The sequence below is a fragment of the Phragmites australis genome, chromosome 22 (genome assembly GCF_958298935.1).
Source record: "Phragmites australis chromosome 22, lpPhrAust1.1, whole genome shotgun sequence".
NCBI lineage: Eukaryota > Viridiplantae > Streptophyta > Magnoliopsida > Poales > Poaceae > Phragmites > Phragmites australis.
This window is the reverse complement of record NC_084942.1, coordinates 22247076-22269370: the sequence shown is the minus strand read 5'-3', so window position 1 is coordinate 22269370 and position 22295 is coordinate 22247076. Positions and strand designations below refer to the sequence as shown.

The 22295-nt window shown below is 43.2% G+C and overlaps 2 protein-coding genes across 3 annotated transcripts; both read left to right on the top strand.

The window, feature by feature from the left end:
• The first annotated feature begins 3896 nt into the window (after nt 1-3896).
• LOC133904689 (protein tesmin/TSO1-like CXC 2) lies at nt 3897-11072 on the top strand. Of its 2 annotated transcripts, XM_062346173.1 has the most exons (11): nt 3897-4242; nt 5426-5595; nt 5687-6386; nt 6801-7198; nt 7277-7348; nt 8810-8990; nt 9063-9158; nt 9235-9301; nt 9977-10142; nt 10232-10637; nt 10763-11072. In XM_062346173.1, the coding sequence occupies exons 1-10, from the start codon at nt 4195-4197 to the stop codon at nt 10611-10613; spliced, it is 2280 nt and encodes a 759-aa protein (XP_062202157.1). In that variant the 5' UTR covers nt 3897-4194; the 3' UTR covers nt 10614-10637; nt 10763-11072. The 2 variants fall into 2 exon arrangements, with proteins under 2 accessions (XP_062202157.1, XP_062202156.1); XM_062346172.1 differs by having other exon boundaries at nt 3898-4242; nt 10232-11072.
• A 1730-nt stretch (nt 11073-12802) lies between these two features.
• LOC133904888 (CRC domain-containing protein TSO1-like) lies at nt 12803-21479 on the top strand. Its single transcript, XM_062346526.1, has 6 exons — nt 12803-13106; nt 13238-13303; nt 14079-14229; nt 14320-14412; nt 14501-14564; nt 20712-21479. Exons 1-6 carry the CDS (start codon nt 12901-12903, stop codon nt 21293-21295), a joined length of 1164 nt encoding a protein of 387 aa, XP_062202510.1. The 5' UTR covers nt 12803-12900; the 3' UTR covers nt 21296-21479.
• The last annotated feature ends 816 nt before the right edge of the window (nt 21480-22295 follow it).

Here is a 22295-nt window from a genome sequence, read left to right as displayed (position 1 = left end):
GCTGGTCAGACGAGGGAGACTTGTACTCCAGCTGTATCGGGATCGGATGAGCACCACCGCTCTGGGGTGATTCGGACTGACTTGTGCTCCTAATCTACACATACTCCTTTCTTTTTTAGACTTTCTAAAGTTCACACGTCTGATTTTGCGATGTTTTTCAGTGACTGTGAATATAGTGATGACGAAGGATTAAGGTTCTGATGTTGACGAAAACAATTTTTATAGAGATTTATCTATTATCGGACTTAGAGGAAGATTGGTGGATGGCAGACTAGCTAATAGAGAAGGCGAGCATGGGGGTATGGCAGTGAGGTGATAGAGGACGACGGTGGGGGAGCAAAGATGTGGCTTGACGGAGCCAGTTTAGCACAGTAGAAGCGGTGGGAGAGCTGCGGGAGACGTTGGAGGCCGACGGGGCAGGGGAGTCTCGCGCCTTTTTCACGTGGAAGACGAAACATGATGCATCCGTTTTAGAGAAAGAAGAAAGAAGATGGAAATTGGATGAGCTATGCTCACCGACTAAGATTTGATCTATTTTTATACAACCAAAGTATAGCATCATCTTTTTTTTAAGGCTGCGCTTAAAAGTTAGAATTGTATTCAAGACGTCCAATAAGTAAACATGGTAGTCCCCAAGTTACAATCATATATTCAAATCAGATATAGAAGTTTGTCGGATAGCTTTGTGGTGCTCCGCACCATTTTCTTTCTTCCCATTATTCACCTCCTTCACCGAATGGTTGTTTTTTTTTTTTCTTTCCAATGATTATCCACCACTTTTTTTAAGTGTTTATGTCGGTGTATTAGGAACCGGGGGTCCCCGAATCCCGAGGCTAGGCCTACCATCCGCCACATGGCGCCATCCCGCGGAGTCTCTCCCGCGAGGTGAGAAAGATCGAGTCCCGGGAGAGGGCGCTCGGGGCCACAGTCGGTGGCCCCCGAGTACCCCAGTTCCCCGATGATCCACGAAATCTAAGTACCGGGAAGAAAGTGCTCGGGAAGGTGTACGGTGACCCCCGAGCACCCTAGTCCCCCGACGACCAGGAGAGCTAAGTACCGGGAGAAACGTGCCCGGGGCCGCTAGTGGTGGCCCCTGGGCACCCAAGTATCCCGAGGACCCACCGAAGGAAGTCCCGAGAGAGAGTGATTGGGGCTGCGTGCAGCAGCCCCCGAGCACTCGGTTCCCCGAGGATCCGTACAAGTGTGCCCGGGAGAGAGTGCTCGGGAGGTGAACAGTACCCCCGAGCACTCGGTTCCCCGAGGACAAGAAAGGGCATTCTCGGGAGAGAGTGCTCGGGGAGGTGAACAGTACCCCCCGAGCACTCGGTACCCCAACGACCCAGAAAGCCCCCTGGCAGAGGTCCCCGAGGGGCCCACCGATGAGGTGTCAGCCAGTCAAAGGCCCGAGGCCGCATTTAAAGAGCGTGCGTGGCCTATCACCTCCAACTGCTCCCGCCGCGCTCAGCGTCAGTTCTTGCCATGTTCTGGCAGAGAGCCGTGGGGTTATTAATTACATGGGTCCCGTCCCGTGCCATCCGGCCCGTCTCGGGATAACGTTGTAAGGGCCGAGGCGTTCCGTCCGCCGCGCTGCTGTGGCAGGGGAACAAGACAGGGCGGGCACGCTGGGCCGCTCTGCGGCTGCTCGGTGGGCCCTCTCCACGGCGCCCGTTACCAGGACATTTATTGTGACGGATGACCAGGCGTGCGACGCATTTTCCACCCCCAGTCACTTCGCCCAGAGGAAATGATGACGCCCTTTTCATTTATGGTGTCTCGGTACTCGTGCCCTCCTCCTGTTCGGGGCATGTTGCTGCCGGCGGGTATTTAAAGTAGCCGGTGACATAGAAGAAAGTATCCTTGAAAAGTATGAAAAAAAGAGAGGACACGCAAACACAGACAAGAACATAACACAAGAGAAACACGACCGAGAAGTGAGCAGCACGAGACAAGCCGAAGAACAAAGAGCCCTAGGCTCTAAGATAGACCAACATTCTTGTAACCAGCAACATCCTTGAGGGACTTCCTCAGGGCATTTATAGTATCCATATAGGAATAGGGTGTTACGCCCCCGTATGGCCCGAACCTATCTAAATTCTGGTGCATTTACTTCTTTTTCACTAGGTCATTCTACCACCGCCGGCCATTGCATTCATTCCTATTTATTTCTCAGACGAACATATTCAGGATCATCCCCCGACCGAATCTCTAAAAAAGGTCTCTCGGGATCTCTGCGACTGGAGTTAATCCTCCTACAGTTTCCTCGAGTACTCGTGGCCCATATGCTAGAATGCAAATTGGAAGTCCCTGATCTTTTAATCGATGACTTTTTTAAGGTACTCTTAAATAATGTGAGCCAACCGTGTTATTTATCTAAGCCAATACTAAACTAGGTGACCTCCTACCTCGAGGAGGCAATAGGTAACCCATGATTATTAATTATTGTTATGCTTTAATGACTTGTTGTTTGGAAATTTGGCATAGAAAGAAATAATATATATAATGCATCATTTGTTGGTATAAAAATATTTAAATAGATTTATCTCCTTTATTCATTCCACCAATTGGTAATTTGATGTGTTGTTGGTCATGTACATGTGGTTCATCCAACGTGACACAAACATGTGAGAACGCAAGGTGATGTACTGAGAATTTTGCTCTCTATGTCAGAGAAAGAAAATTTGTATTTTTACTTACATTTATTGGACTCATTATAATATGAGAAACTTTGGTGTCACGAGAGAAGGAAGATGGTTCCTTTCATATGGCGTGGCATGAGAGAAGGAAAGATTAGGTGCAAGGAAGGGAGCTGCTGAGGTGGGCACTATCATTTGCTCTGGAACGTGAGAAAAAGAAGGAAACTCCTCACACTTGTAGTTGCCCGAAGGAGTAAGGAGTAAGAGTAAGCTAACCTTTGGATCCTTCATGAAGAAAGTAAAATTTATATAGCTTATCATATAAAAGATTTTCTTTCTTGTAATCACGGAGGTACGACGGTTGGGCGCCTTATCTAGCTAGGATATGCTCCTTTTCCTTTCTAGGGTAGAGCCTTCCGATCAGCTACCGTTTCTTTATTTTTTGTATTGTCTCATTTTAGGATTTTTCTTCTTCTATTTAATATAACAGGCGGTATGAGAGGTTTGTTTAAAAAAAGATAAAAGAGAGGAAATGTGAGAAAAGGGCTGAAGGTTGGACTTCCAGGCAAAAAAAGGTTATGATGTTTGTATTATATAAGTTTCCCGTATCTTTCTTATGAAGCGTCAAAGCATATTTTTTATGAAGATCCAATATTTTTCTATATCCTATGTTTTTTTGGAATTTTGCAATCGCCTATCAAAATTAAGAGTAATGATATACTTTAGACGTCTGAAAATGGATCAAATCTCAATCGACAAATATAGTTTGTTCGATTTCCATCGTATGGTCCATCTCCATTCTTCTTCCTCTGGACTGGATACACTGTGCTTCATCTTTCACACGATAGAGTGCGGGACTCACTCACCCCGCCAGCATCCACCGTCTTCGGTGATGCTCCCGCCGCCCCCACAACGCTAATCTAGCTTTATCGGGTCGCATCCTTGCCTCTCTTACCGCCTGCATCGTCCATCAGCCATCCTTTGCCACCCACGATCAACGACATCCTTATCGCCTTGTCCCCACGATCGCTTCCTCCAACAGAATGATCTACCTCATGCCGACATCTCTTTAAGTTCGGCAACAGATAAATCTCTACCGAAAAACCGCCACCGCCAACCTGGTAGCCCTAACCCCACTGTTGTTATTGTGCTCACATCATCGCCCGAAGAACATCGCAAAATCGGGCGCTCAACCTCTGTGAAGCGTGCAAAATTAATAGTCCTACAATGCCAGCCGAACTCCTGTGCCTGATTTTGTTGCGATCCCAGCTGCAAAAGACGTGTTGCGGCCGGCGGCCACTGACAAGTGGCCCTCTGCCCCACCGGCGAAAACACGGGGTTCCCGCCCCCCCTGAAACGCACCCGACCACAGCGCCGGAAACGGTGGTGGTGGTGGTCGTAGTAGCAGTATAACTAGAACGAGCCGAAGCCATCGGCGGCCCAGTAAAAGTTTTAGTACCAGCGAGGGTGGTGCTCATCGTCACTCGTCAGTAGCGAGGAGACCAGGCGGAGGCGGCGGGGCGGCAAATGCTGGACGTCCCCCGCGGGGTCGCGGGACGAGATGGACACGCCGGATAGGCCCCGCGCCGGCGACGCCGCCGGGTTCGAGGTCGGGGTCTCGCCTGCAGGCTGCTCGCGCTGACATTTCCACTGATTTTCCTCGGGTTTTATGGGGGCTTAGGAATTTTTGGGGGTTTTTAGGGGGGTTGGGATGGGGGCGGTTCGTGGATTGGTCGGGTCGGCGGCTGCGGCGCGGCCGGTGCGGATTTGGTACTCCGCTTTTGCTCGACTTTTTTCGCGATTGGTTTTTGGGGACGGTGCTTTGGATGGGTGATTGGGCGATTAGGGTTTTGACGCGCCCTTTTGCAGATTTCTCCATGTTGGGTTTGACGGGTCCAATGGTTTTTCTCTAGAGGAGAGGTTGGGGTTCCATTTCGTCTCTAATATCATCATCCCCTATATGTTTTCGGCATCCTTCGTTGGGGATTTGAGATGCTAGGGCTTTTGATAGAACCATTTGTGTTAGATGGACCAATTTGCTTGTTGATTTGGTAGGTTCTTCGGGGGGGGGGGGGGGGGGCATCACCTCGTTTTCGCATGATGCGAGAAGCTTTGATGCGTGCATTGTTGAGAAATGGAGGTTCTAACAAGCAAAACTAGTGTTTAGATCCGTGCCTCGTTGCAATGCCCGCTGATCCGGTCATTTTGATACATTTGTTGGTCTTTTTCCCATGGGAAATGTAAGTTCTTTGGATTTTGAGGTTGTTCGTACCCTTGACTGCGAAACTCCTGCATTTAGCTTGGACAGGAAAGTTTGATATGCATATCGCTTGGTCATGCCGAGACTTACTTGCCAATTAGGATCTCTGCTTATCAAATCTCTCGCTTCATTAGCTTCTGCGACTATTATGTCTCTTTGATTGATCAGCTCTTCGATCTAGGCCTTCCAAATTTCCTTGGTATTCCTTGCAAGTTGGCGTCTTAGTAGAATACCTAACTGACTTACTTGCCATCACAATTCATAAGAGATAAAATTGTTTCCTGCTCAATGCAAGCGACTCCGTTCATTGATTTGAATCTGTAGACCAGATTTTTCCTGCGTGGGTGTTTAGCAGATTTTCTTCATAGTGATGATTGTGACAGTGTGTATTTGCTACTAGAAGTCACAGCTTGGATTTGGCCAATCCACACTTGATTGACATTTGGGCAGCTAAGCTCCTTACGTACTTGCGAAGTTGTGATGAAATGAAGATGCACGACTTACTTTTCTGATCAGATTTTACTGCATGCAGGACTCTCCTGTCTTTAATTTCATCAACAATCTCTCACCTATACCAGTACCTAAACCTTTAGACTCAGCACATAATGTGCAGCTATTCAAGTCATCGGACTTGGCACATGTTTCTTCAATCTTTGCCTCACCACATGTCAATCCAGCAAAGGAACCTAAATTTCTCATCAGGTAAAATTACATTATTTTCTAGCAAGTGTCTAATTTTACCAATGTATCTTGCTGCCTTACTACCTTACTATATGTCTTTCATGTTAACCAGGGATGATTCTGTTCAAGTTGCCCAAGAATCAAACTCACCTAACAGTGTTAGAACTCGGATAGGAAGCTCAAGCACTTTTAGATTGATCAGATGCAGCAACATTGTTTCAGAGAATTGCAATATCACTTGTCATCTAAACGAGGCTTCTAATGTTTCTTCAGATAATACACAGAATGGTGTTGGCAGTGTGGAAAGTGACAAGAATCAATGTGCTGATGGTGAAACAGACCTTACTGTATCCCAGGAGTGTACAGACCTAGAAGGTATTATCCTTGATCAGAGTGGCCCAAACAAAATGGATCCATCACATTCTGGTAAAGGTGTGCATGAAAACCAGCTATCTGAACAAAATAAGGATGGGCTCACTGCATTTAATGGGGATTACATGATTACGCACCAACCAAGTGTTATGCTGACATTAGCTGTGCCATTTGAGGCAGAAACACTGTCATTGAATGATACACTAAAAACTGATAATGCCTACTCTTGTAAGTCCTTGCTGAATGACAAGTCGAGTGGTTATTACATCCAAAATTCTGTGCATGAGCCTCATCTTTACTGGGTTGGGGCAGTTGATGGGGCGACAGTAGATTATACTCCCCAAATGCTCCCTGATGCTTTGCAAAGTCAGTTGATGCCAAATGATCAAATCTGTAACAAGCTCAATCAGCCCAGTGATTACATGCCAACCGAACAAAATGTATGTGTGCTTCTTGTTACCAAAAGTTTTGGACATATTCGCATATTTGCTTTACTAATGTGTAGTACCTAAATGGTTATTGACCTAATTCAATTTGATGATCGTTGCAATATACTTGTACATATAAGTTATAACGAGCTTGGAAATTGCATGTACCAGAATGTATTTAGCAAACCTATGTTGATTAGTGGTCCTCCTTTCGTGTGTTGTATTGTTCTCACTTAAAAAAAATCTTGCATTAACATTTGAACAATCTTGTCATCAGGATTCAACTCTCTTTAGTCTACTGTGTTTTTTTCTCAATGAATCTAATCTTGCATAATGGTGCCTTATTTAATTATGCAGTGCTAATTTGACTGAAGTGTCATTGTTTTTTCTTATGGTAGTAAAAGAACATGTTTTCTGCTCTGGCAGGCCTTGTCACAGCATTTACGGGGCATGCGTAGGCGCAGCCTTTTCAACGAGAAGGCAGGGGCTACTAATGTAAATAAAGCTTCAGATCATCATTTTGCAAGTTCATCTACCCCCAAATGCAAAATTATTTCTGGCGACAACAACTCAAAGCCTCTGAGAACCCCTCCATGCGCATTGCCTGGTATTGGCTTGCATTTAAATGCCCTTGCCACATTATCAAAAGGAAAAATAGCCCCTCAAGACACCCAATCTACTCTAAATCAATCCAGCATCTTACCATGCCCTGCTGGATCTTCTCCACCACCATCTGAACAAAATATTATAAATGACGATTTTTCTCAAACAACCAATGTTGCAAGTGCTGAAGATCCTAGTCAGGGCAGTCCCAAGAAGAAAAGGTACTGTCTATGCCCATTATTTTAGGTCAACAGTATTATTTCATTGGAAAATTCATGAAATGCAATACTACTATGCAGGCACAAGTTTGATAATGGTGATGACACTTCATGCAAGCGTTGTAGCTGTAAGAAGTCAAAATGCTTGAAACTGTAAGGTCTTTCGCACTATTTTTTTTTAACAAATTCCCCCCATCTACTGCATGTAACAAGATTAATGGAAAGTGAAAAGAAGTTTGAACAATTAGTTGCTTTGAGGTATCATTGTATGACAAAATGTTGCTGGTTATTAGTACTTCTGGTTAGGATTATTACAGTCATGTTATTAACCTGATTAAGATGTTGGTGTAATCAGTCTTGGTGCTTTGAGTTTTGAGTAGAATGTTAAAGCTAAAACAAATTGGCAAAATTGTTGCTCTAAATATTTCTTATTCAAGTCAAGTTGTTGTTTGGAGTTCAAGTTTCATTTTGGGGTCATCTCTCTACTTAGCCACCTTGTTTATCCCTGTATTCATGAACTGGTTAATTTTCAACTTTTGGATTTGGGAACAGTTTGCATGGACTGCATTGGGCAGTTTTGTCAATGGGAACAGCTTGATGCCATCCGCATTTTGTTTGTGCTAAGAGCAAACGTGGCAACTGAATAGTTTGGATTACATCCGTCCATTAACTAGCAAAACTTGATCATCTGGGCCATCCTGTCATGGAAAAGCATACTTAGTTACAGACTGTATCCTGTTGAGATGATCCAGTTTGTGCAACATAAGCAAGTTTCATTTTGTTATCGAACATGTGATACCTTAGCATATTGGCATCAAAATATAAGATAAAACCCAATATATTCCTTTAGGATTAGGTACCTTCTTATTGCTCCTTTTGAGGAGTATGTGGTAACTCTGGCACCCAATACGATATTTGTACTGACTGTTATGCGCACAGGTACTGTTCATGTATGGTTAGTTTCCTTTGTTAGGCATAAGATCGATATAATAAAGTCTCCTAGTCAGTAAAATCCCTGTGATGCTCCTCTTCTTTGGTTGGCTGTTCTAGATGTAACCCCCACCCCCAGGTGGTGCACTCCTTCACCTTTTTTTTTGACCGGGGAAACAGTAGGGGAGGCCCCTACTGTGGTAAATATATTATAATAAAATAAAGGCAACTGTACAGAAAAAGAAGAGGAAACCAAACTATACAAGGGCAAGGATGCCCAAACCAGAGAGGCAAAAAGAAGAAAACAGGAAAGCAAGCAAGGATCCTCTAAGGAAAAGACAAAATCCAATCAAGAATCACATGTCTAATGTCGTCCTTGATTCTGTGAGCTTGAAGCAAGATATCTTCCTTGAAATTCTTCTTCCAAAGTGTAAAGCTCGGCTCTTTGTGCTCAAAGATGAAGGCATTTCGCTGTTTCCAATTATTCCAAGCTCCAACCATTTTGTTGGTGTCTGACCTCTCTAACGGATGTTTACCCTGGCCTGGACTAGGTTCAACGCAACAACCATTTTGACGAGTTACCCATGTTCTTTCCAAGCTATTTCTAACAAATTATGTCATCACACTGCGAGAACTTGTCTGCTGTCTGTTACAATGATAATTTTTTGGTTAACTCTCCTGCAGTTATTGTGAGTGCTTTGCGGCTGGAGTATACTGTTCAGAGCCCTGTTCATGTCAAGGCTGTCTGAATACCCATAGCCATATGGAAACAGTTCTATCTACTCGACAGCAGATTGAATCTCGGAATCCATTAGCATTTGCCCCTAAAGTAACTCACACATCTGATCCTGACCAGGAATTAGGGGTAAGAGCCACTACCCTTATCGTACTTCCTTTTCCCTTCACTGTTGCTAATGTAGTTATCATCATATTGTAGGACTACACCAACAAAACTCCTGCTTCAGCTCGTCACAAAAGAGGCTGCAACTGCAAGAAGTCATCTTGTACAAAAAAATACTGTGAATGCTTTCAGGTTCCAACTCCCACACTGATTTAGTACTATTTTTTTAAGCTCCTTTGCATTCATCTTATTGTTACTCGTCATCAAGGGTGGTGCGGGATGCTCCATGAGTTGCAGATGCGAGGGCTGTAAGAATGGTTTTGGAAGAAGGGAGGGTGAGTCAAATTCATCTTCATAAGCTGCATGCTCCAAGATCATAGTTGCCTCTATGTTGTTTTATTCCATCTATAAATTACAATAAGCAGTTAGGAGATCTTTCAACCAAGAGAACTAGAATAGGTTCAGATAAAAAATTGTATTCGCTAAGTTGTTTAGGACCTCATGTTTGTCATGTTTGACCTTTCTTCTTGAAAATGTAATACAATATCAGGTATGAAAGTTATTACTCTCCTAAATCATCCACTGACAAATTGAATTAGTAGTCTGGTTACGATGCTTCACTTTGGAGTTGGGGCTTTTACCTGCTCTAAAATATAATTTGTTTCTGCTGGAAGTGGCCCCACTACACTGCAAAGTAATGCCCATACCGGTGCTTTGATGATGTTTAATTGTGTGCTTCTGTATTATTTTGAACTGAAACTCCACTAGTAAGAGATAGTAAGATATCCAAAGATTAGGTTGCACTCTGATGATGTTCATTTGTTTGAAGCAAGATAACTTACATTTACCTATATCATTCTAAAAGGGTGCACTAGTGGCACATAAAACATTAAGCAAAGGTAATAATTATATGAACTATGGCATATCTTTCTTGTATTGATATTTCAAGCTTTGTTTCAATAAATAGCTACCATTTTTTAATGGTCTTTTTTTTTTCTCTCTCATTCAAGGAGTTGCTGTGTTAAGCATAGAGGAAGCTAAGTGGCCACTAGAAGAAAAGAATGCTTGTGTGAAAGAAGAAAAATGTGAAAATGACAAATATCTCGTTATCTACCAAGCTACTGACCCTGCTCCTGCTGAGAATGTACTGGCAACACCTTTGATTGTGGACTGCAGGTTGGTATATCATACATATGCACATCTGTTACTGTGAATCTTACCTCTTATGTAAAATACTGAATTCTAAGGCATTTTTCTCTTCCCAGACCCTTGGTTGCTCTTCCACCCCCAAGCTCCAAGAAGCCACAGCCACGATCTTCGACAAAAGTCACTGGACATTCTTCTCGGCTGTGCAACTCTCAAGCTCCTCTGAAATCTGACATTCTGCTCTCCCCGTTCAAAAACTACGCAGAGATGTTTCTTGGGGATAGCACACCAGAAACCCTGAATGGAAATTCGTCTCCTCAAACTTCTGTCAAGGTTGTGTCCCCTAATAAGAAGAGAATCTCCCCCCCACGTATTGGCACAGGATTGTCTCCAATCTGTAAGAGTGGCAGGAAGTTTATTCTCAAGTCCATCCCTTCTTTCCCTTCTCTCGGTGGTGACATAAACAGTGAGGATCCAAAGAGCAAGTCACCAGCGCCTTGAATTCATCATCATTTGGCACTTGCGGTAAACCCTTGCTTCTTGTTGAGAACTTGAGATGTTAATCCTTTCCAAATCTCCACTCGTCTAATTAATCTCTTTCCCTGTACGGGCTCTTTCCTTGTTTTCGTGTTGGTTTCCCCGATCGCCAGTATCCTGTAGGCAGCTGCATCAGAGTTGGTTCTATCATATGTTACCTATTTATGAACAAATAAGTGAGTTTTGTTTGCTCAATTTTGTTTAGATTTTGACTAATGATCATTATGATTTGTTTAATAATCCACCGCATGTTGTCCGAAATCCCCCCTCCAGAGCCTCCTGTGAAATTTGACCTGCTGGTATTTATGTCCGGACTCGACTCTCTGTTGTTGGGTTGCCTATTGTTGTCGGTCTGTAAAATTTCATGCCTTTTATGTTCGTGAGATCAAACTATTAAGACTTATATGTACTTGGGATTAAAAATGTGACACATGCATGTACTTGTGACCAAACTGTTAGAACTTATGTCGTTCGATGTACTTGAGGTCAAACCGTTAAGATTTGCACAAGAATTCTGGCTGTTTGAATCTGCTGTACGTTTTCATCGGTGAACTTGACCTGATGGTTTTGGACCTTGCACCTGCTGTGTGCTGTTTCTGTATAATTTATCGAGATTGTCAGATCTAACGTCAGAGAATAACACAGCACCGTTTGAGCCTGGTGTTCTCCATTTTGGTAGAAATAGACACGTTGCCATTGTAATTGGGTAATTCCAATTCCAAATCCTAAGTTGTGGTTTTTAGTGATGAGATAGCCCAATAAATTAGTGTATACAAAGAATATCTCCAATCATATCGTCTATAAGAGACTCTGAATCTAACAAATAAATGTAAGAGTGTGGTTATTCCTATGAATTTCTTTATTAGGCACTGCGTTATCTCTTTCTTACCACATCACATTTCATCATGACATCATGTAGATGTCGCTAATGTAGAAGCATTAGGAGTACTTTTGCTCTGCAAGTAGCATCTATTTGGCAAGAATAAATAAAGAAAGCAAAATGCGTCTCGAAGAAGTTTTTGACTGAGTTATAACCAAAGAAGAGTTGAAATATACTAGAACAACTTATATCTGTAGTCAAGAATAGTATCACCCTCAAAAATATTTGCCTAGTCGACATAACCCATAGGGATTTCGTCATGTCCTCTGCATTGCGTGATCGGCCATTTCCTCCAAACGGAAACATGTAATCGATGCGTCGCTCGGGACTGCTTGTGCTGTGATCATCACACTGCTCTAGATCGTCTCTTCGGAAGATAACGGTAGTGAACCCTCACAGTCTGACGAGAGATTTCAATTTCGTTTTATATTTTTTTCATCTACCGGTGAAAAGATCAAAATTTGCAAAAATTCGTTAAAATTTTAGTTATTTTTGGTTCTCCGCTCTATAGGTCCCACATGTCAGTAAAAGAGAATTCTATAATTAAATATTTCGTTCCCTCTGAAATTCGCAAATTTCATCAAAAAAATTCAGCAAAATTTTAATCCCTGAATATAAAATGATGATCCTGTTTATTGTAGGTGAAACCAAACAAAGTGTAGAAAGGAAAAAAATGGGCATGCTTCATGCCGAGTTGGCGATTGTGCGTGAACATTTCCGTCAAGGCGCATGTCGTCATCGTTGAGTGACGTTGGTCCGTGGATACTATCGTATTCGGACATGCTGTGATACATACAGCACCAAATCTAGCTGGATCATACTCTATCTGATCATAAATGCACGATGTTTGGAATGTAATCTTTAATGTATAATTTTAACCACTATTTTTGTTAAAATATATTATAAAATCTATGATATTATAAAAACATTTTAAGACAAATTTACACATATAATTTTAAGGTCTTCAAACTAAATATTTAAAAAATTATTGTTAGTGAAAATTTTAAAAATTGATTAATTTTTTTTAAAGTGATATGTATTTATGACCAAAAGGAGTAGTAATTTATTACCAATTACACTCTGCCAAGGAACAGGAAGCACTTTTTATTAGTGCTAAACGCGTTTTTAGGACCGGAAACGGCAACGAACCGGATACAATGAGGGAACCGCCGATCTGAGCCATCCAGCTGCGAAGCACGAATCGTAAAGCCCTCCCGCGCCGTCCGATGCACCCCTTCGCCTCCCTCTGCCCCCACTTCGCCTCGTGCCTGCCCTCCCCTCCCCTCCGATTCCACCCCTCTCGCTCGCCTTCGCTTCGTCGCCACGGCGAACCCCCCGCCGCCCATCGGGGCGCCGCCAGCGTCCGATCCGATGGACATGGAGGAGGCCCCGAAGGCCCCACCGTTTGAGCCCGCCGGATCGGAGCCTGACGACGCCCACCGCATCCCTCCTCCTCCCGCCCCCTCCCCCGCCCCGCCCGCCGCCACCGAAGCTGCCGCGCCCCCTACCTCCGCGATCGCCGCCGCTGTGTCTCCGCCGCCGGCGGAGGCGAACGGCAACTCCGACAGGAAGAGGAAGTCCGCGCCCCTACCCTTTCCCTTTTCTGCAAAGTTTCGGCTTCCCTCCGATTTCCTCTTTCGGTTCGTTGCGTGCGATTGGCTCCTGCTTACCCTTTTTCCTCTGTTTTTTTTTTTGCGTGGTGGATCAGGAGGAAGGCGGAGGAAGGGGAAGGGTGCAAGACGTGCAGCTGCAAGAAGTCCAAGTGCCTCAAGCTGTAAATTTTCTCATTCCTCCGGGCTTGCTGTTTTCTCCATTGTTTCCTTACAGTAGTGTATGTTTCACCATGGAATGGGATGGGGTAGAAGTAAAACGAGAGAGACATGTGGGCGTTTTTCCAGTCCAACTTCTTGCCATTCGTGCCGTGCCTAGGATGTGTTTACCATTTTGATTCCACGCTGATCTAGCTTCCTGTCCCTAACCAATGTGGTGTTGTTTTAGGTAGCTTTAGATTTGATGGTGGCATGTTTCAAATGTATGATGGCAAAAAACCATTTTTTCTGTCAATTTCACATTACCTGATTATCAAAAAGCTGCAGCTTTACTGAAAATGTTGAGTTCTTCGTATAAGGTTTTGCAAGAGGAAACTGGTCCCCTTGTTAATTTAGAATTTACTCATGCTTCTCTGTCTATCTTACCGCGAGGTTGCACATTTGAAGAACAACAAAGAAACTGGTCCCCTTGTTAATTTAGAATTTACTCATGCTTTTGTGATTTCTGGTTTTGGCGTTTAGCTGAACATGACCTGCCAAAATGTGCCATGTAATGAAGGATTTACATGAATGTTAATAAGGCTGAACGCTTAACATACTAGGCTGGTTTATGAACACACCTCTGGGAGCATACCCCATCCCATCCCATGCACACAAACACACAACCTACCCTCCCAAGTGCACGTGCACACACACACCTTGCTTTGTGTCTTTTTTTTCCCTCCTGCTGAATGCAAGTTTCTTTTGTTTATAATCATCATTTGCATTACGTTGCAACAGCTACTGCGTGTGTTTTGCTTCTGGATCACATTGTACTGAATCATGTGGATGTGAACCTTGTCTCAACAAGTCTGTTCAAGGTGCTCCACGGAGTGCACCAGTTTTGCCTCTGAAACTTGTCCAAACATCAGAGGCCGGTCAAGATTCAGCGGTATAAATATCTTCTTTCATGACCTTATTTGTGTCTATTTATGCACTCTTTTTTTCTTTTTCGCTGATCCAGCTATTTTATTGTTTTCAGGAACATCTTATAAGATCCCCTATGGATCTTTTTAGAAGAAAATGCACTTGCAAGAAGTCAGGCTGCCTTAAGAAATACTGTGATTGCTACCAGGTTCCATATTCAACTCTTATCCTGTTGATTTTGATTTGCATCTTGTGTCAGCTTGTGACTATGGATATCAATTTTTTTTTATTTGAAGGGAGGGGCAGGATGTTCCATCAACTGTAAATGCGATGATTGTAGAAACCCGTATGGGAGAAAAGGTAATGCAGTTAAGGAGCTGACCAATTTAGTAAATCGCTTGACTTTAATGTAGAGTTACTTTGTATCAGATGTATGGATTAACTCAATTGTTTGGTACCTCAATATTGCGCAAGTATCTTCATTAACTGTCAACTGAATAAGTTATTTGCAGTAGCTGTTGGGGTTTTCATTGCTTGACTATCTTTCAAATAGTAGACCTGTCAACCATTTGCTTGCTCTAGCATTCTCAGAAGCATTGTTTTTCTCTTTTTTTTGGCAATGTGAGATTGAATGCCATAACCCTTTAGTGTTTTAGCTTTTATTGGTGTTGTTGTACTTGGGGAATTATGCACATATAAAATTGGTTGCTTGATTTTATCATCCAAACCCTATAGGGTCATTGGAGGTTGGGCAAGAGGAAGTGTATGATCTTAGGGTTACTTCAGGATAAATATGATCAAAATTTCCTTTTGTTGCTCGCCAAGTTATAGTCCCCCCCCCCCCTTTTTAGTAGTTTTACATACTAGACTATATCGAAGGATCCTTTAGGACAGCTGGAGAAGAAAGATTCTTTTGAACCCCCAAGACTACTCATGCACGCTCTATATGGACAAGGAGCGTTACATTGGAACGTGTAGAACAATCATCTAGTTATCCCCTACAATTGAAATCCATATCCTAGAACAATCACAACAGCTTGTTATAAGAGCCATTGAGGCAGCCACCATACCTTCATCCTCCAGGCAACATGGCTTTACCTTGACCTCGAAGCCATTCTTATGAAGGTGACCGCATGCCTCATTGAGTTGATTGAGAATGCGCAATGGTTGCGTTAGGTGTAGCCATGGCCTAAATGCAAGGCACGACCACCATGAAGATTTCCTTTATCATCAATCCAAGGCTTGCCTTGCACTCGCATCAGATGGAACATGCGGGTGTGTCTTGCTACAAAAAAAAAAGGAGTTTCCTACGTACGATTAAGATGACTCTCTTGCGGTGATTGAATCATGCACCTGGTAGGAGGAAGAAAGTATCTAGCTAGTTGTACCACTTGACGGAGGTCGGCCACAATGGTTATCCCTAGTGTTACTTGGACACAGACACGGGTGTTTGAATCCTACTTGGATTTGTGTGTCCGATTTGGCAAAGAAAATTTGAACACACGAAATATAACTCGGAATCCGACACTGATGTCAGAATCCGACTCGGATTCGGGGTGTCCGATTCGGCAAAAAATATTGGATACGAGTGTCTAGGTAACACTGGTTATCCCTAGTTGAGACATGACTAGGGCATCCTTATGAGGATTTTTGCTCTTGTCGCTAACTAGAACAAGCTATTTGAAGATCTCGTGACTTTGCTCACCTAGCCAACATAATGGATTGCTGAGAGCAATTTGGTGCCCTCTATGTGAACTCGTTAACACTGAGGTGAAAAACCTCTTCGTGTTGATGTTGAATTGCCAGATTTGGCAAGCTTGGAGATGATGATGAGCTTGATTAGGGCGTACGAAAAAGATACGAGTTGCTCTATTCATTCCCAAGCGAACCAACCGACAATAGTATTTAGGCCACCACCCTTATGTATGGCCGAGCGCTATTGACCAGCACCAAGGCACCATCTTATGCACCTCCATCTGTTGGAGCAACTAGCTCCTCTCTCCGTAAACATTTCACATTCTTGAGTCGGAGATAGTTGTCCACCTCTGCTTCAATCGTGATGAGTGCCTCTGCCATGGTCGTAAGTATCGCAACTTATTTTTTTCTCGAAATCATGAAAGGTGATGATGAAGATGGTGAGTGTACGAATAACTCACTATCATCCCTATTGTTTGATTCTCTTATGACTTTTGTTAGCTCTGTTTACCAAAGGTGAGTTTAGCTGTCCTCTATGCTCATCGTCCTGTAGCTTGAGGATGAGCTGTTTTGTGACGAGTGGAGGGAAGTTGTGGTTCAAGTCCACTAAGGGCCATTAAAAAGGCATACAAGAGGCGACAACCACATAATAGAGTTAATTAGGAGGGAGAAGTATGAAAGTTTCCTTTTCCACCTATGTTAGGAGTTGGTATTACAAAGAGGATTGCATCCCAATGCAATTATAGAACAAAGAGGATCAAGGAATTCACAAAAAAGAATAAAGAGTTTTTTTGATCTCATCTCGTTGTTGCCTATATCTCTTTGAAGGGCGAACTAGTCTCGTCATCATGGTAGAACATGGAGTGTATTGTTTGAAAGAGCAATCAGTCAATTGCCCCCAAAATTACAATATACATTATAGAACTTGTGTACCAACACCCCTTGTATGTAAATAACCTAGTGTGCAAGTGTCAAAACTAGAGGTCTAAATTAAAATCATAAAAAGAAAATTTAAGAAAGCATGCAAGTGATGAAGTGAAGCTTCAAACTCACAATCTCTAGGTCTTCACTTCTACAAATGAACTATCTGACTACTTGCCTTTTCACATCTATATCTACTATAGCGGAGAGGCTTGGCCCGTGTAACCTTCCGTGTCATTCCACACTTCTTATAAATGTACTTTGCATGAAATAGATTTGTTTGAGTAAATTTCTTGAAACTACATTTTAGTGTAAAGTTATAGCTGAATCACACTCTTAAAAAAACCTTTTGAGGAACCACACAAACTTTGGTAAACATTGGAGAGAACCGCACCATGTTTAGGCAAATTCTTACATTATGGGCCTACCTGCAAGAGGCACAAGGCACACTCGGTTGCCTCATGACCCATCATCAAGCGAGTTGTTTTTGTCCATGCCCAATGTGGCCTTGTTGGGAAAGATCTTGATGAAGTTGTTTAGTGTCCTCCCATTGTGGGCTTGTTTGGAAGGATCTTGATGGCACCAAGCAAGCTCACACCTATCATCTGGTGTGTTGTTTTGGTCCATGTCAGATGTGCCTGGTCCATGTCCGATGTGGCCTTGCTGGAAGTATACTTATGGCACACAAGCAGTTTGATAAGGCTTCACTCACTGTCCTCACTCCATGTGTACTTAACAATTCCACTTTCTGTGTGGCTTTGGTTTCTAGCAGGTGGGCCCATGCTGTCAAAACCTATTCACTTGACAGCGTTGTGGTTTTCTGGAAGTTTTTTTTGTGTAGTTCGTTGAAATGTTTCTTTAGAAGTATAGTTGTATGGCAGTTTTGCACAATTATGTATGGTATTGAGAAATTACTTAGTTTTTTGGAAAGAAGAAAAAATTGCAAGTCAGGCTTCTCACAGTCTCCATTTTTTTGCCGTAAGAAATAAACCACCTGTTCATTTTTGGTTCTCATGCCTAAAAATGAAATTAACTCCATTTATTCTTTCTTAAAAAAAAAACAAATGGTAGACATTTGACATTCCATAGCATTTGAGATGCATCTTTTACAACTTCATATTAACATATGCTATTTATGATACTTATGAAAGTACTATACTAATTAATTTAGCGATATAGTTTTAATGATGATTTTGATAGTTCTAACATATTGATGGTCAAATTTAGGAAGTTTGACTAGAATCACAAGGTTATTTTAGAAAGAATAGATGGAATAACACATCAACACCTAATATGTTGAAGGGATCAGGCCTACCGAACTGTAGGTTAGTTTTTTGCCTTTGCTTCTTTCAGTAATGGTTTGTCAAAAAATATGTCCACATGTGATCTAAATATTTTGGGTAGAAAATACTAAGTTAGAGTTACACAATCTTCACGTTCTTGCCTGAACGAATAGACCAACATCACTTTCTTTAAAAAGAAACTAAAGACGTCCACAGTCCGCACTTGAATGAAAACTAACACATTTAACTTATTGCCATGGAAGGACTTGGCTGAACCAGCCCTAGGTATGGCTTTGCAACTCCCATCTATTTGCACATGCTTGTCGCTTTTTCCCAAAGCATGCAAGTCAAGGTTGCCATTGTTTGGATCAAATTGAACAAAAAAGCCCTCTAATAATATGACAAGCACAAAAAATGGGGTGGCAAAGAGGTTGCTAGGGGTCTGGAAATGAATAGCGGTCAATAGTGGCAAGCATTGGCCAATGGAGGCATTATAAATTGCATTCACACCCAGTTACCCACCACCGATGTTGTGATTACTTGTACAGGGAATTTTTGAACAACTAGAGCTATGTTATCACGGTGTCATCTAGTCAAAGCCTAGGTGTGAAGCCGGAGTCGCTTAGATCTGGGAACCGATTGTGAGAGAGGTGTGCACCATGTTTACTAGATGTCGCTGCCTGTCATTTCATGCCTCTCGCCAGCCCTATTCCATGATTGCAAACCCTTCTCCAGCTTGAGTTCACCATCATTCGCTTCTCTCTTGCCCAATTCTGCCATGGCCTGGCCTGCCCCTCTTTGGACTGATTGCGCTGTTGCCTAGCCATCACCCGTGTCCTCTGATGAATGCCTGCCCCTCTCCTTCTGCAAGTCAGTAGGTGCTTCGGGGCAGGGGCGGACCTCACTTGATTCATGGGCATTCAGTTTAACGCCCAAAATTTTTGGCAAAAATTCCAATATTAATAGGTATAGTATACATGTATACCAGTATACTTGCACACTAGGCCAAATTTAGCCTCGTTCCAAGCCACAGCGCTTAAAGCAGCCCTTTAGTGTGTCCTCCATGCCATCAACAACATAGCAGGCCTTATCTCGTGGCCCATTCATGTCCAACCTCCCCCTATGCCCTGTGAGGTTGTGACGGTGTGACTTCTGTGGTTCCGCCGGACTCCAGACCGAGTTTGATTCCTTGAGCCCCAAGCCCTACGGAGGCTGCATGCTGCCGCGGAGGGGGAGCAGCCACGTGCCGGCGGTGCCAGCCTACCGCCTGTGTCTGGGGAGTGGGGAGCGAGAGTTGCCCGGATGGGGCCATGGGCACCGTGACAGTGAGCCTGAGCAGCAGGGCACCTAAAATGCTAATTGCCAAATCCCTTTCCCTAATTGTCTGTTTGTGTGATTTAGGATTGTGAAAAAAAGACAGTAAAAAAAATCTTGTTTCTGTTATGCTAATTGCAAGATGTTTGTGTGATAGGTGAACTAATAGCTTTTTTGTGAATTATGGGTAGTAAATACTAAATAGTTTGTGGGAGGAATACCAATGATTTGTTATTGAGCGAGATTTTTTCATGTAAATTAAAGACAATAGTTTGGTATCTTTGTCCTAAGGCATGAAAAACCACAAAGTTAGATTGTACTCTTCCTATTTTGTATCTTTCGAATTATTATTTGAGACACTGCCTGTAGCAATTCGTATTGTACTACAATTTTTGAAATTATGAACAATTATCTATTTTTATTGAGCCATTTCTATTACCTCCAAAATTCGAATGCCCTGGGTCCACCACTGCTTCGGGTGCTGCTGTGCTCTGCCTCTTTGCTTCGGTGCTAAGTGCTAATTGCTGGGTGTTAATAGATGGCTCGCCCTATGGTTCTAGCTAATGCTAGGTGACAACTGTCAAGTGTTGTGACACTGTGTAGAAGACTAGAATTGTTAATATATGGCGGACTGGCATATCACAAAGAGCAGAAGTGTTGGTATATGGTAACATTGCGTCACAAGTTGAGATAATATATGACTAGAAGTGCACCGTTGTTGTTATCTAGAGAGTGGAGGATTTGGTCTTATTTGGAATGCTGTTATGTTTGCTTCTCCTAATTTCTTGTTGGACGAGGTATGCTTATTTAATTCTTTATCATATGAGGTACTATTTATCATTTTTATTTACATCGTCTAACTCTTATCTTGGTGAGAGCCTAGTTGACTAGGCACCCAAGCGCCCTGGGCTTGCCAGGACTTGCCGGAGCGCCATGGTAATGTAGAACTAGAGTCTCTGAAATAACAGTGGTAATTAAGTAATAGTGCAAATGTAGTCTATAAAAGTAACCCATTATATGAGGAGGGTACACTAGAGAATGATCTGATATGCTATTTTTTGGGCCTACGGAATAGCTTGTTTTATTTTGCATATTACTTTCGAATATCTTGAAGCTAATCTGATATATTATGTTGTAATAGTTTTCATTTTAACGAAGAACAATATGTTGGATAATGTTTTCAATGATGGCTTGCTTGCTATTGGTTCCTAATGGGATAAGCTGATATGATTTGATGTTTGAATTTCCACCTGTACCTGGAACTAAATATTGTTTTCTTCTTCATATTCTGCAGTTGGAGTTATTTTGGATGGTAAAAGTGGTCTTGCTGCACCTACACTGAATGAAAGAAATGGGACAGAAGTTGACGACTCAAGTGATGATGAAGATGATTATTACATGAATCGTGCATTGTCACCTATCCCTCCATCTCCAGTATCCAGAGAGTCTTCTTTCCACCAGGACACTCTAGTTGGCGTTGAGGTCCAGACTATGAATGGGCACCTATACCCGAAACCACTGACTCAAGTGCGGCCTGAGCCATCGTCATGGCAGCTCTCCAGGAGGCCCGGTGAGGAAGCTCGGGGAGAACAATGGCGCTTTTCAAGGAGGCCCAGCGAGGATGGAACCTCTGATGCTATGGAAGGGCATGCTGACCCCAAGTTCCACAGAGACAACAAGAAGCCGGAGAGCCATGTGGACAGGTTCAGCATCCCACAGTGTATCGAGGTGATGAATGCCATGTCAGATCTCTCGCCAATTGAGAAGTCGCTGGCACCAGACGTCTTCTTGGATCCAAGCAACAGGGAGATTTTCCTTTCGCTGAGTGTAGATATTAGGACCATGTGGCTGAAGCGTAAGATGAAGAGCCTTGTCTAGAGATAGCATGAGAAAATTTCGTCGGCGTATACTTAATAAACCTATGTACTGTAGATATGCCTAGCTTGACAGTGAGTTCTGAATTAATGCCCGTAGCGCTAACTTATGGTGCATGTTATATTGGAATCCAGCTTATTAGCAACAGTAATAAGTTAATTATAATCTTCAGCTAGAAAAATAATAATTCTGATACTTCTGCTGCTTCTGCCTCATTTGCTTCCAAGATGGATTTCTCTTCTCCCTTTCTTGAGCAGAAGACAACTGTTCCTGGAATGCAAGATGTCCCCAAAGCCTATTGTTGCTCTCACTTGGCCAATGGAGAGGTCAGATAACATCAAATAAGAAGGCAGAGTTTCTACTTCAGCATCCATCACACCATGCATGCATTTGCACCATGACCCAGGAGTTGTATTGTACAACCATGATATGTGGCTTTGTCGATGATTAGTCCTTAGGTTCTTGGAATCTTAGGACATGTTTGTCAGAGCTCTAGATTAATAATTTTTGGATTTGAATATTTCTAGATAGAGCTGGAGCTGTGAGTGCATCCAGAGTATTTGGATGAGCAATTTTATTTCTATTTTAGTTTAAACAAAGAGACTCAAATCACATTATTTTAGCCTATAAACTTAAGATTTGATATGAATCTGGTAGCTGAGCCCCGACAAACAGGACCTTAGACTGCAACCTTGGATGATGCATCATCCGTCCCAGGGGACATGTCTGCCAAGCAGGCATGGCCTGGAACCATACATGTCCTGAGCCCAACGAGTAAAGATGGCCAAATGGGCCGTGCTTATTGGGCCGGCCCGAGGCACGGAACTGTAGGCACGGTCCAGGCACGGCCCGGCCCGAGCCGAGATGGGCCGGGCCGGCACGGCACGAGGCCACGGGCCGTGCCTGGGCCGAGCGCGCGGCACGGCGGGCCGGCACGGCCCGGTCGAGTCGGGCCGGCACGGCACGGCCCGGCCCACGGGTGGCACGGGCACGGCACGGCCCG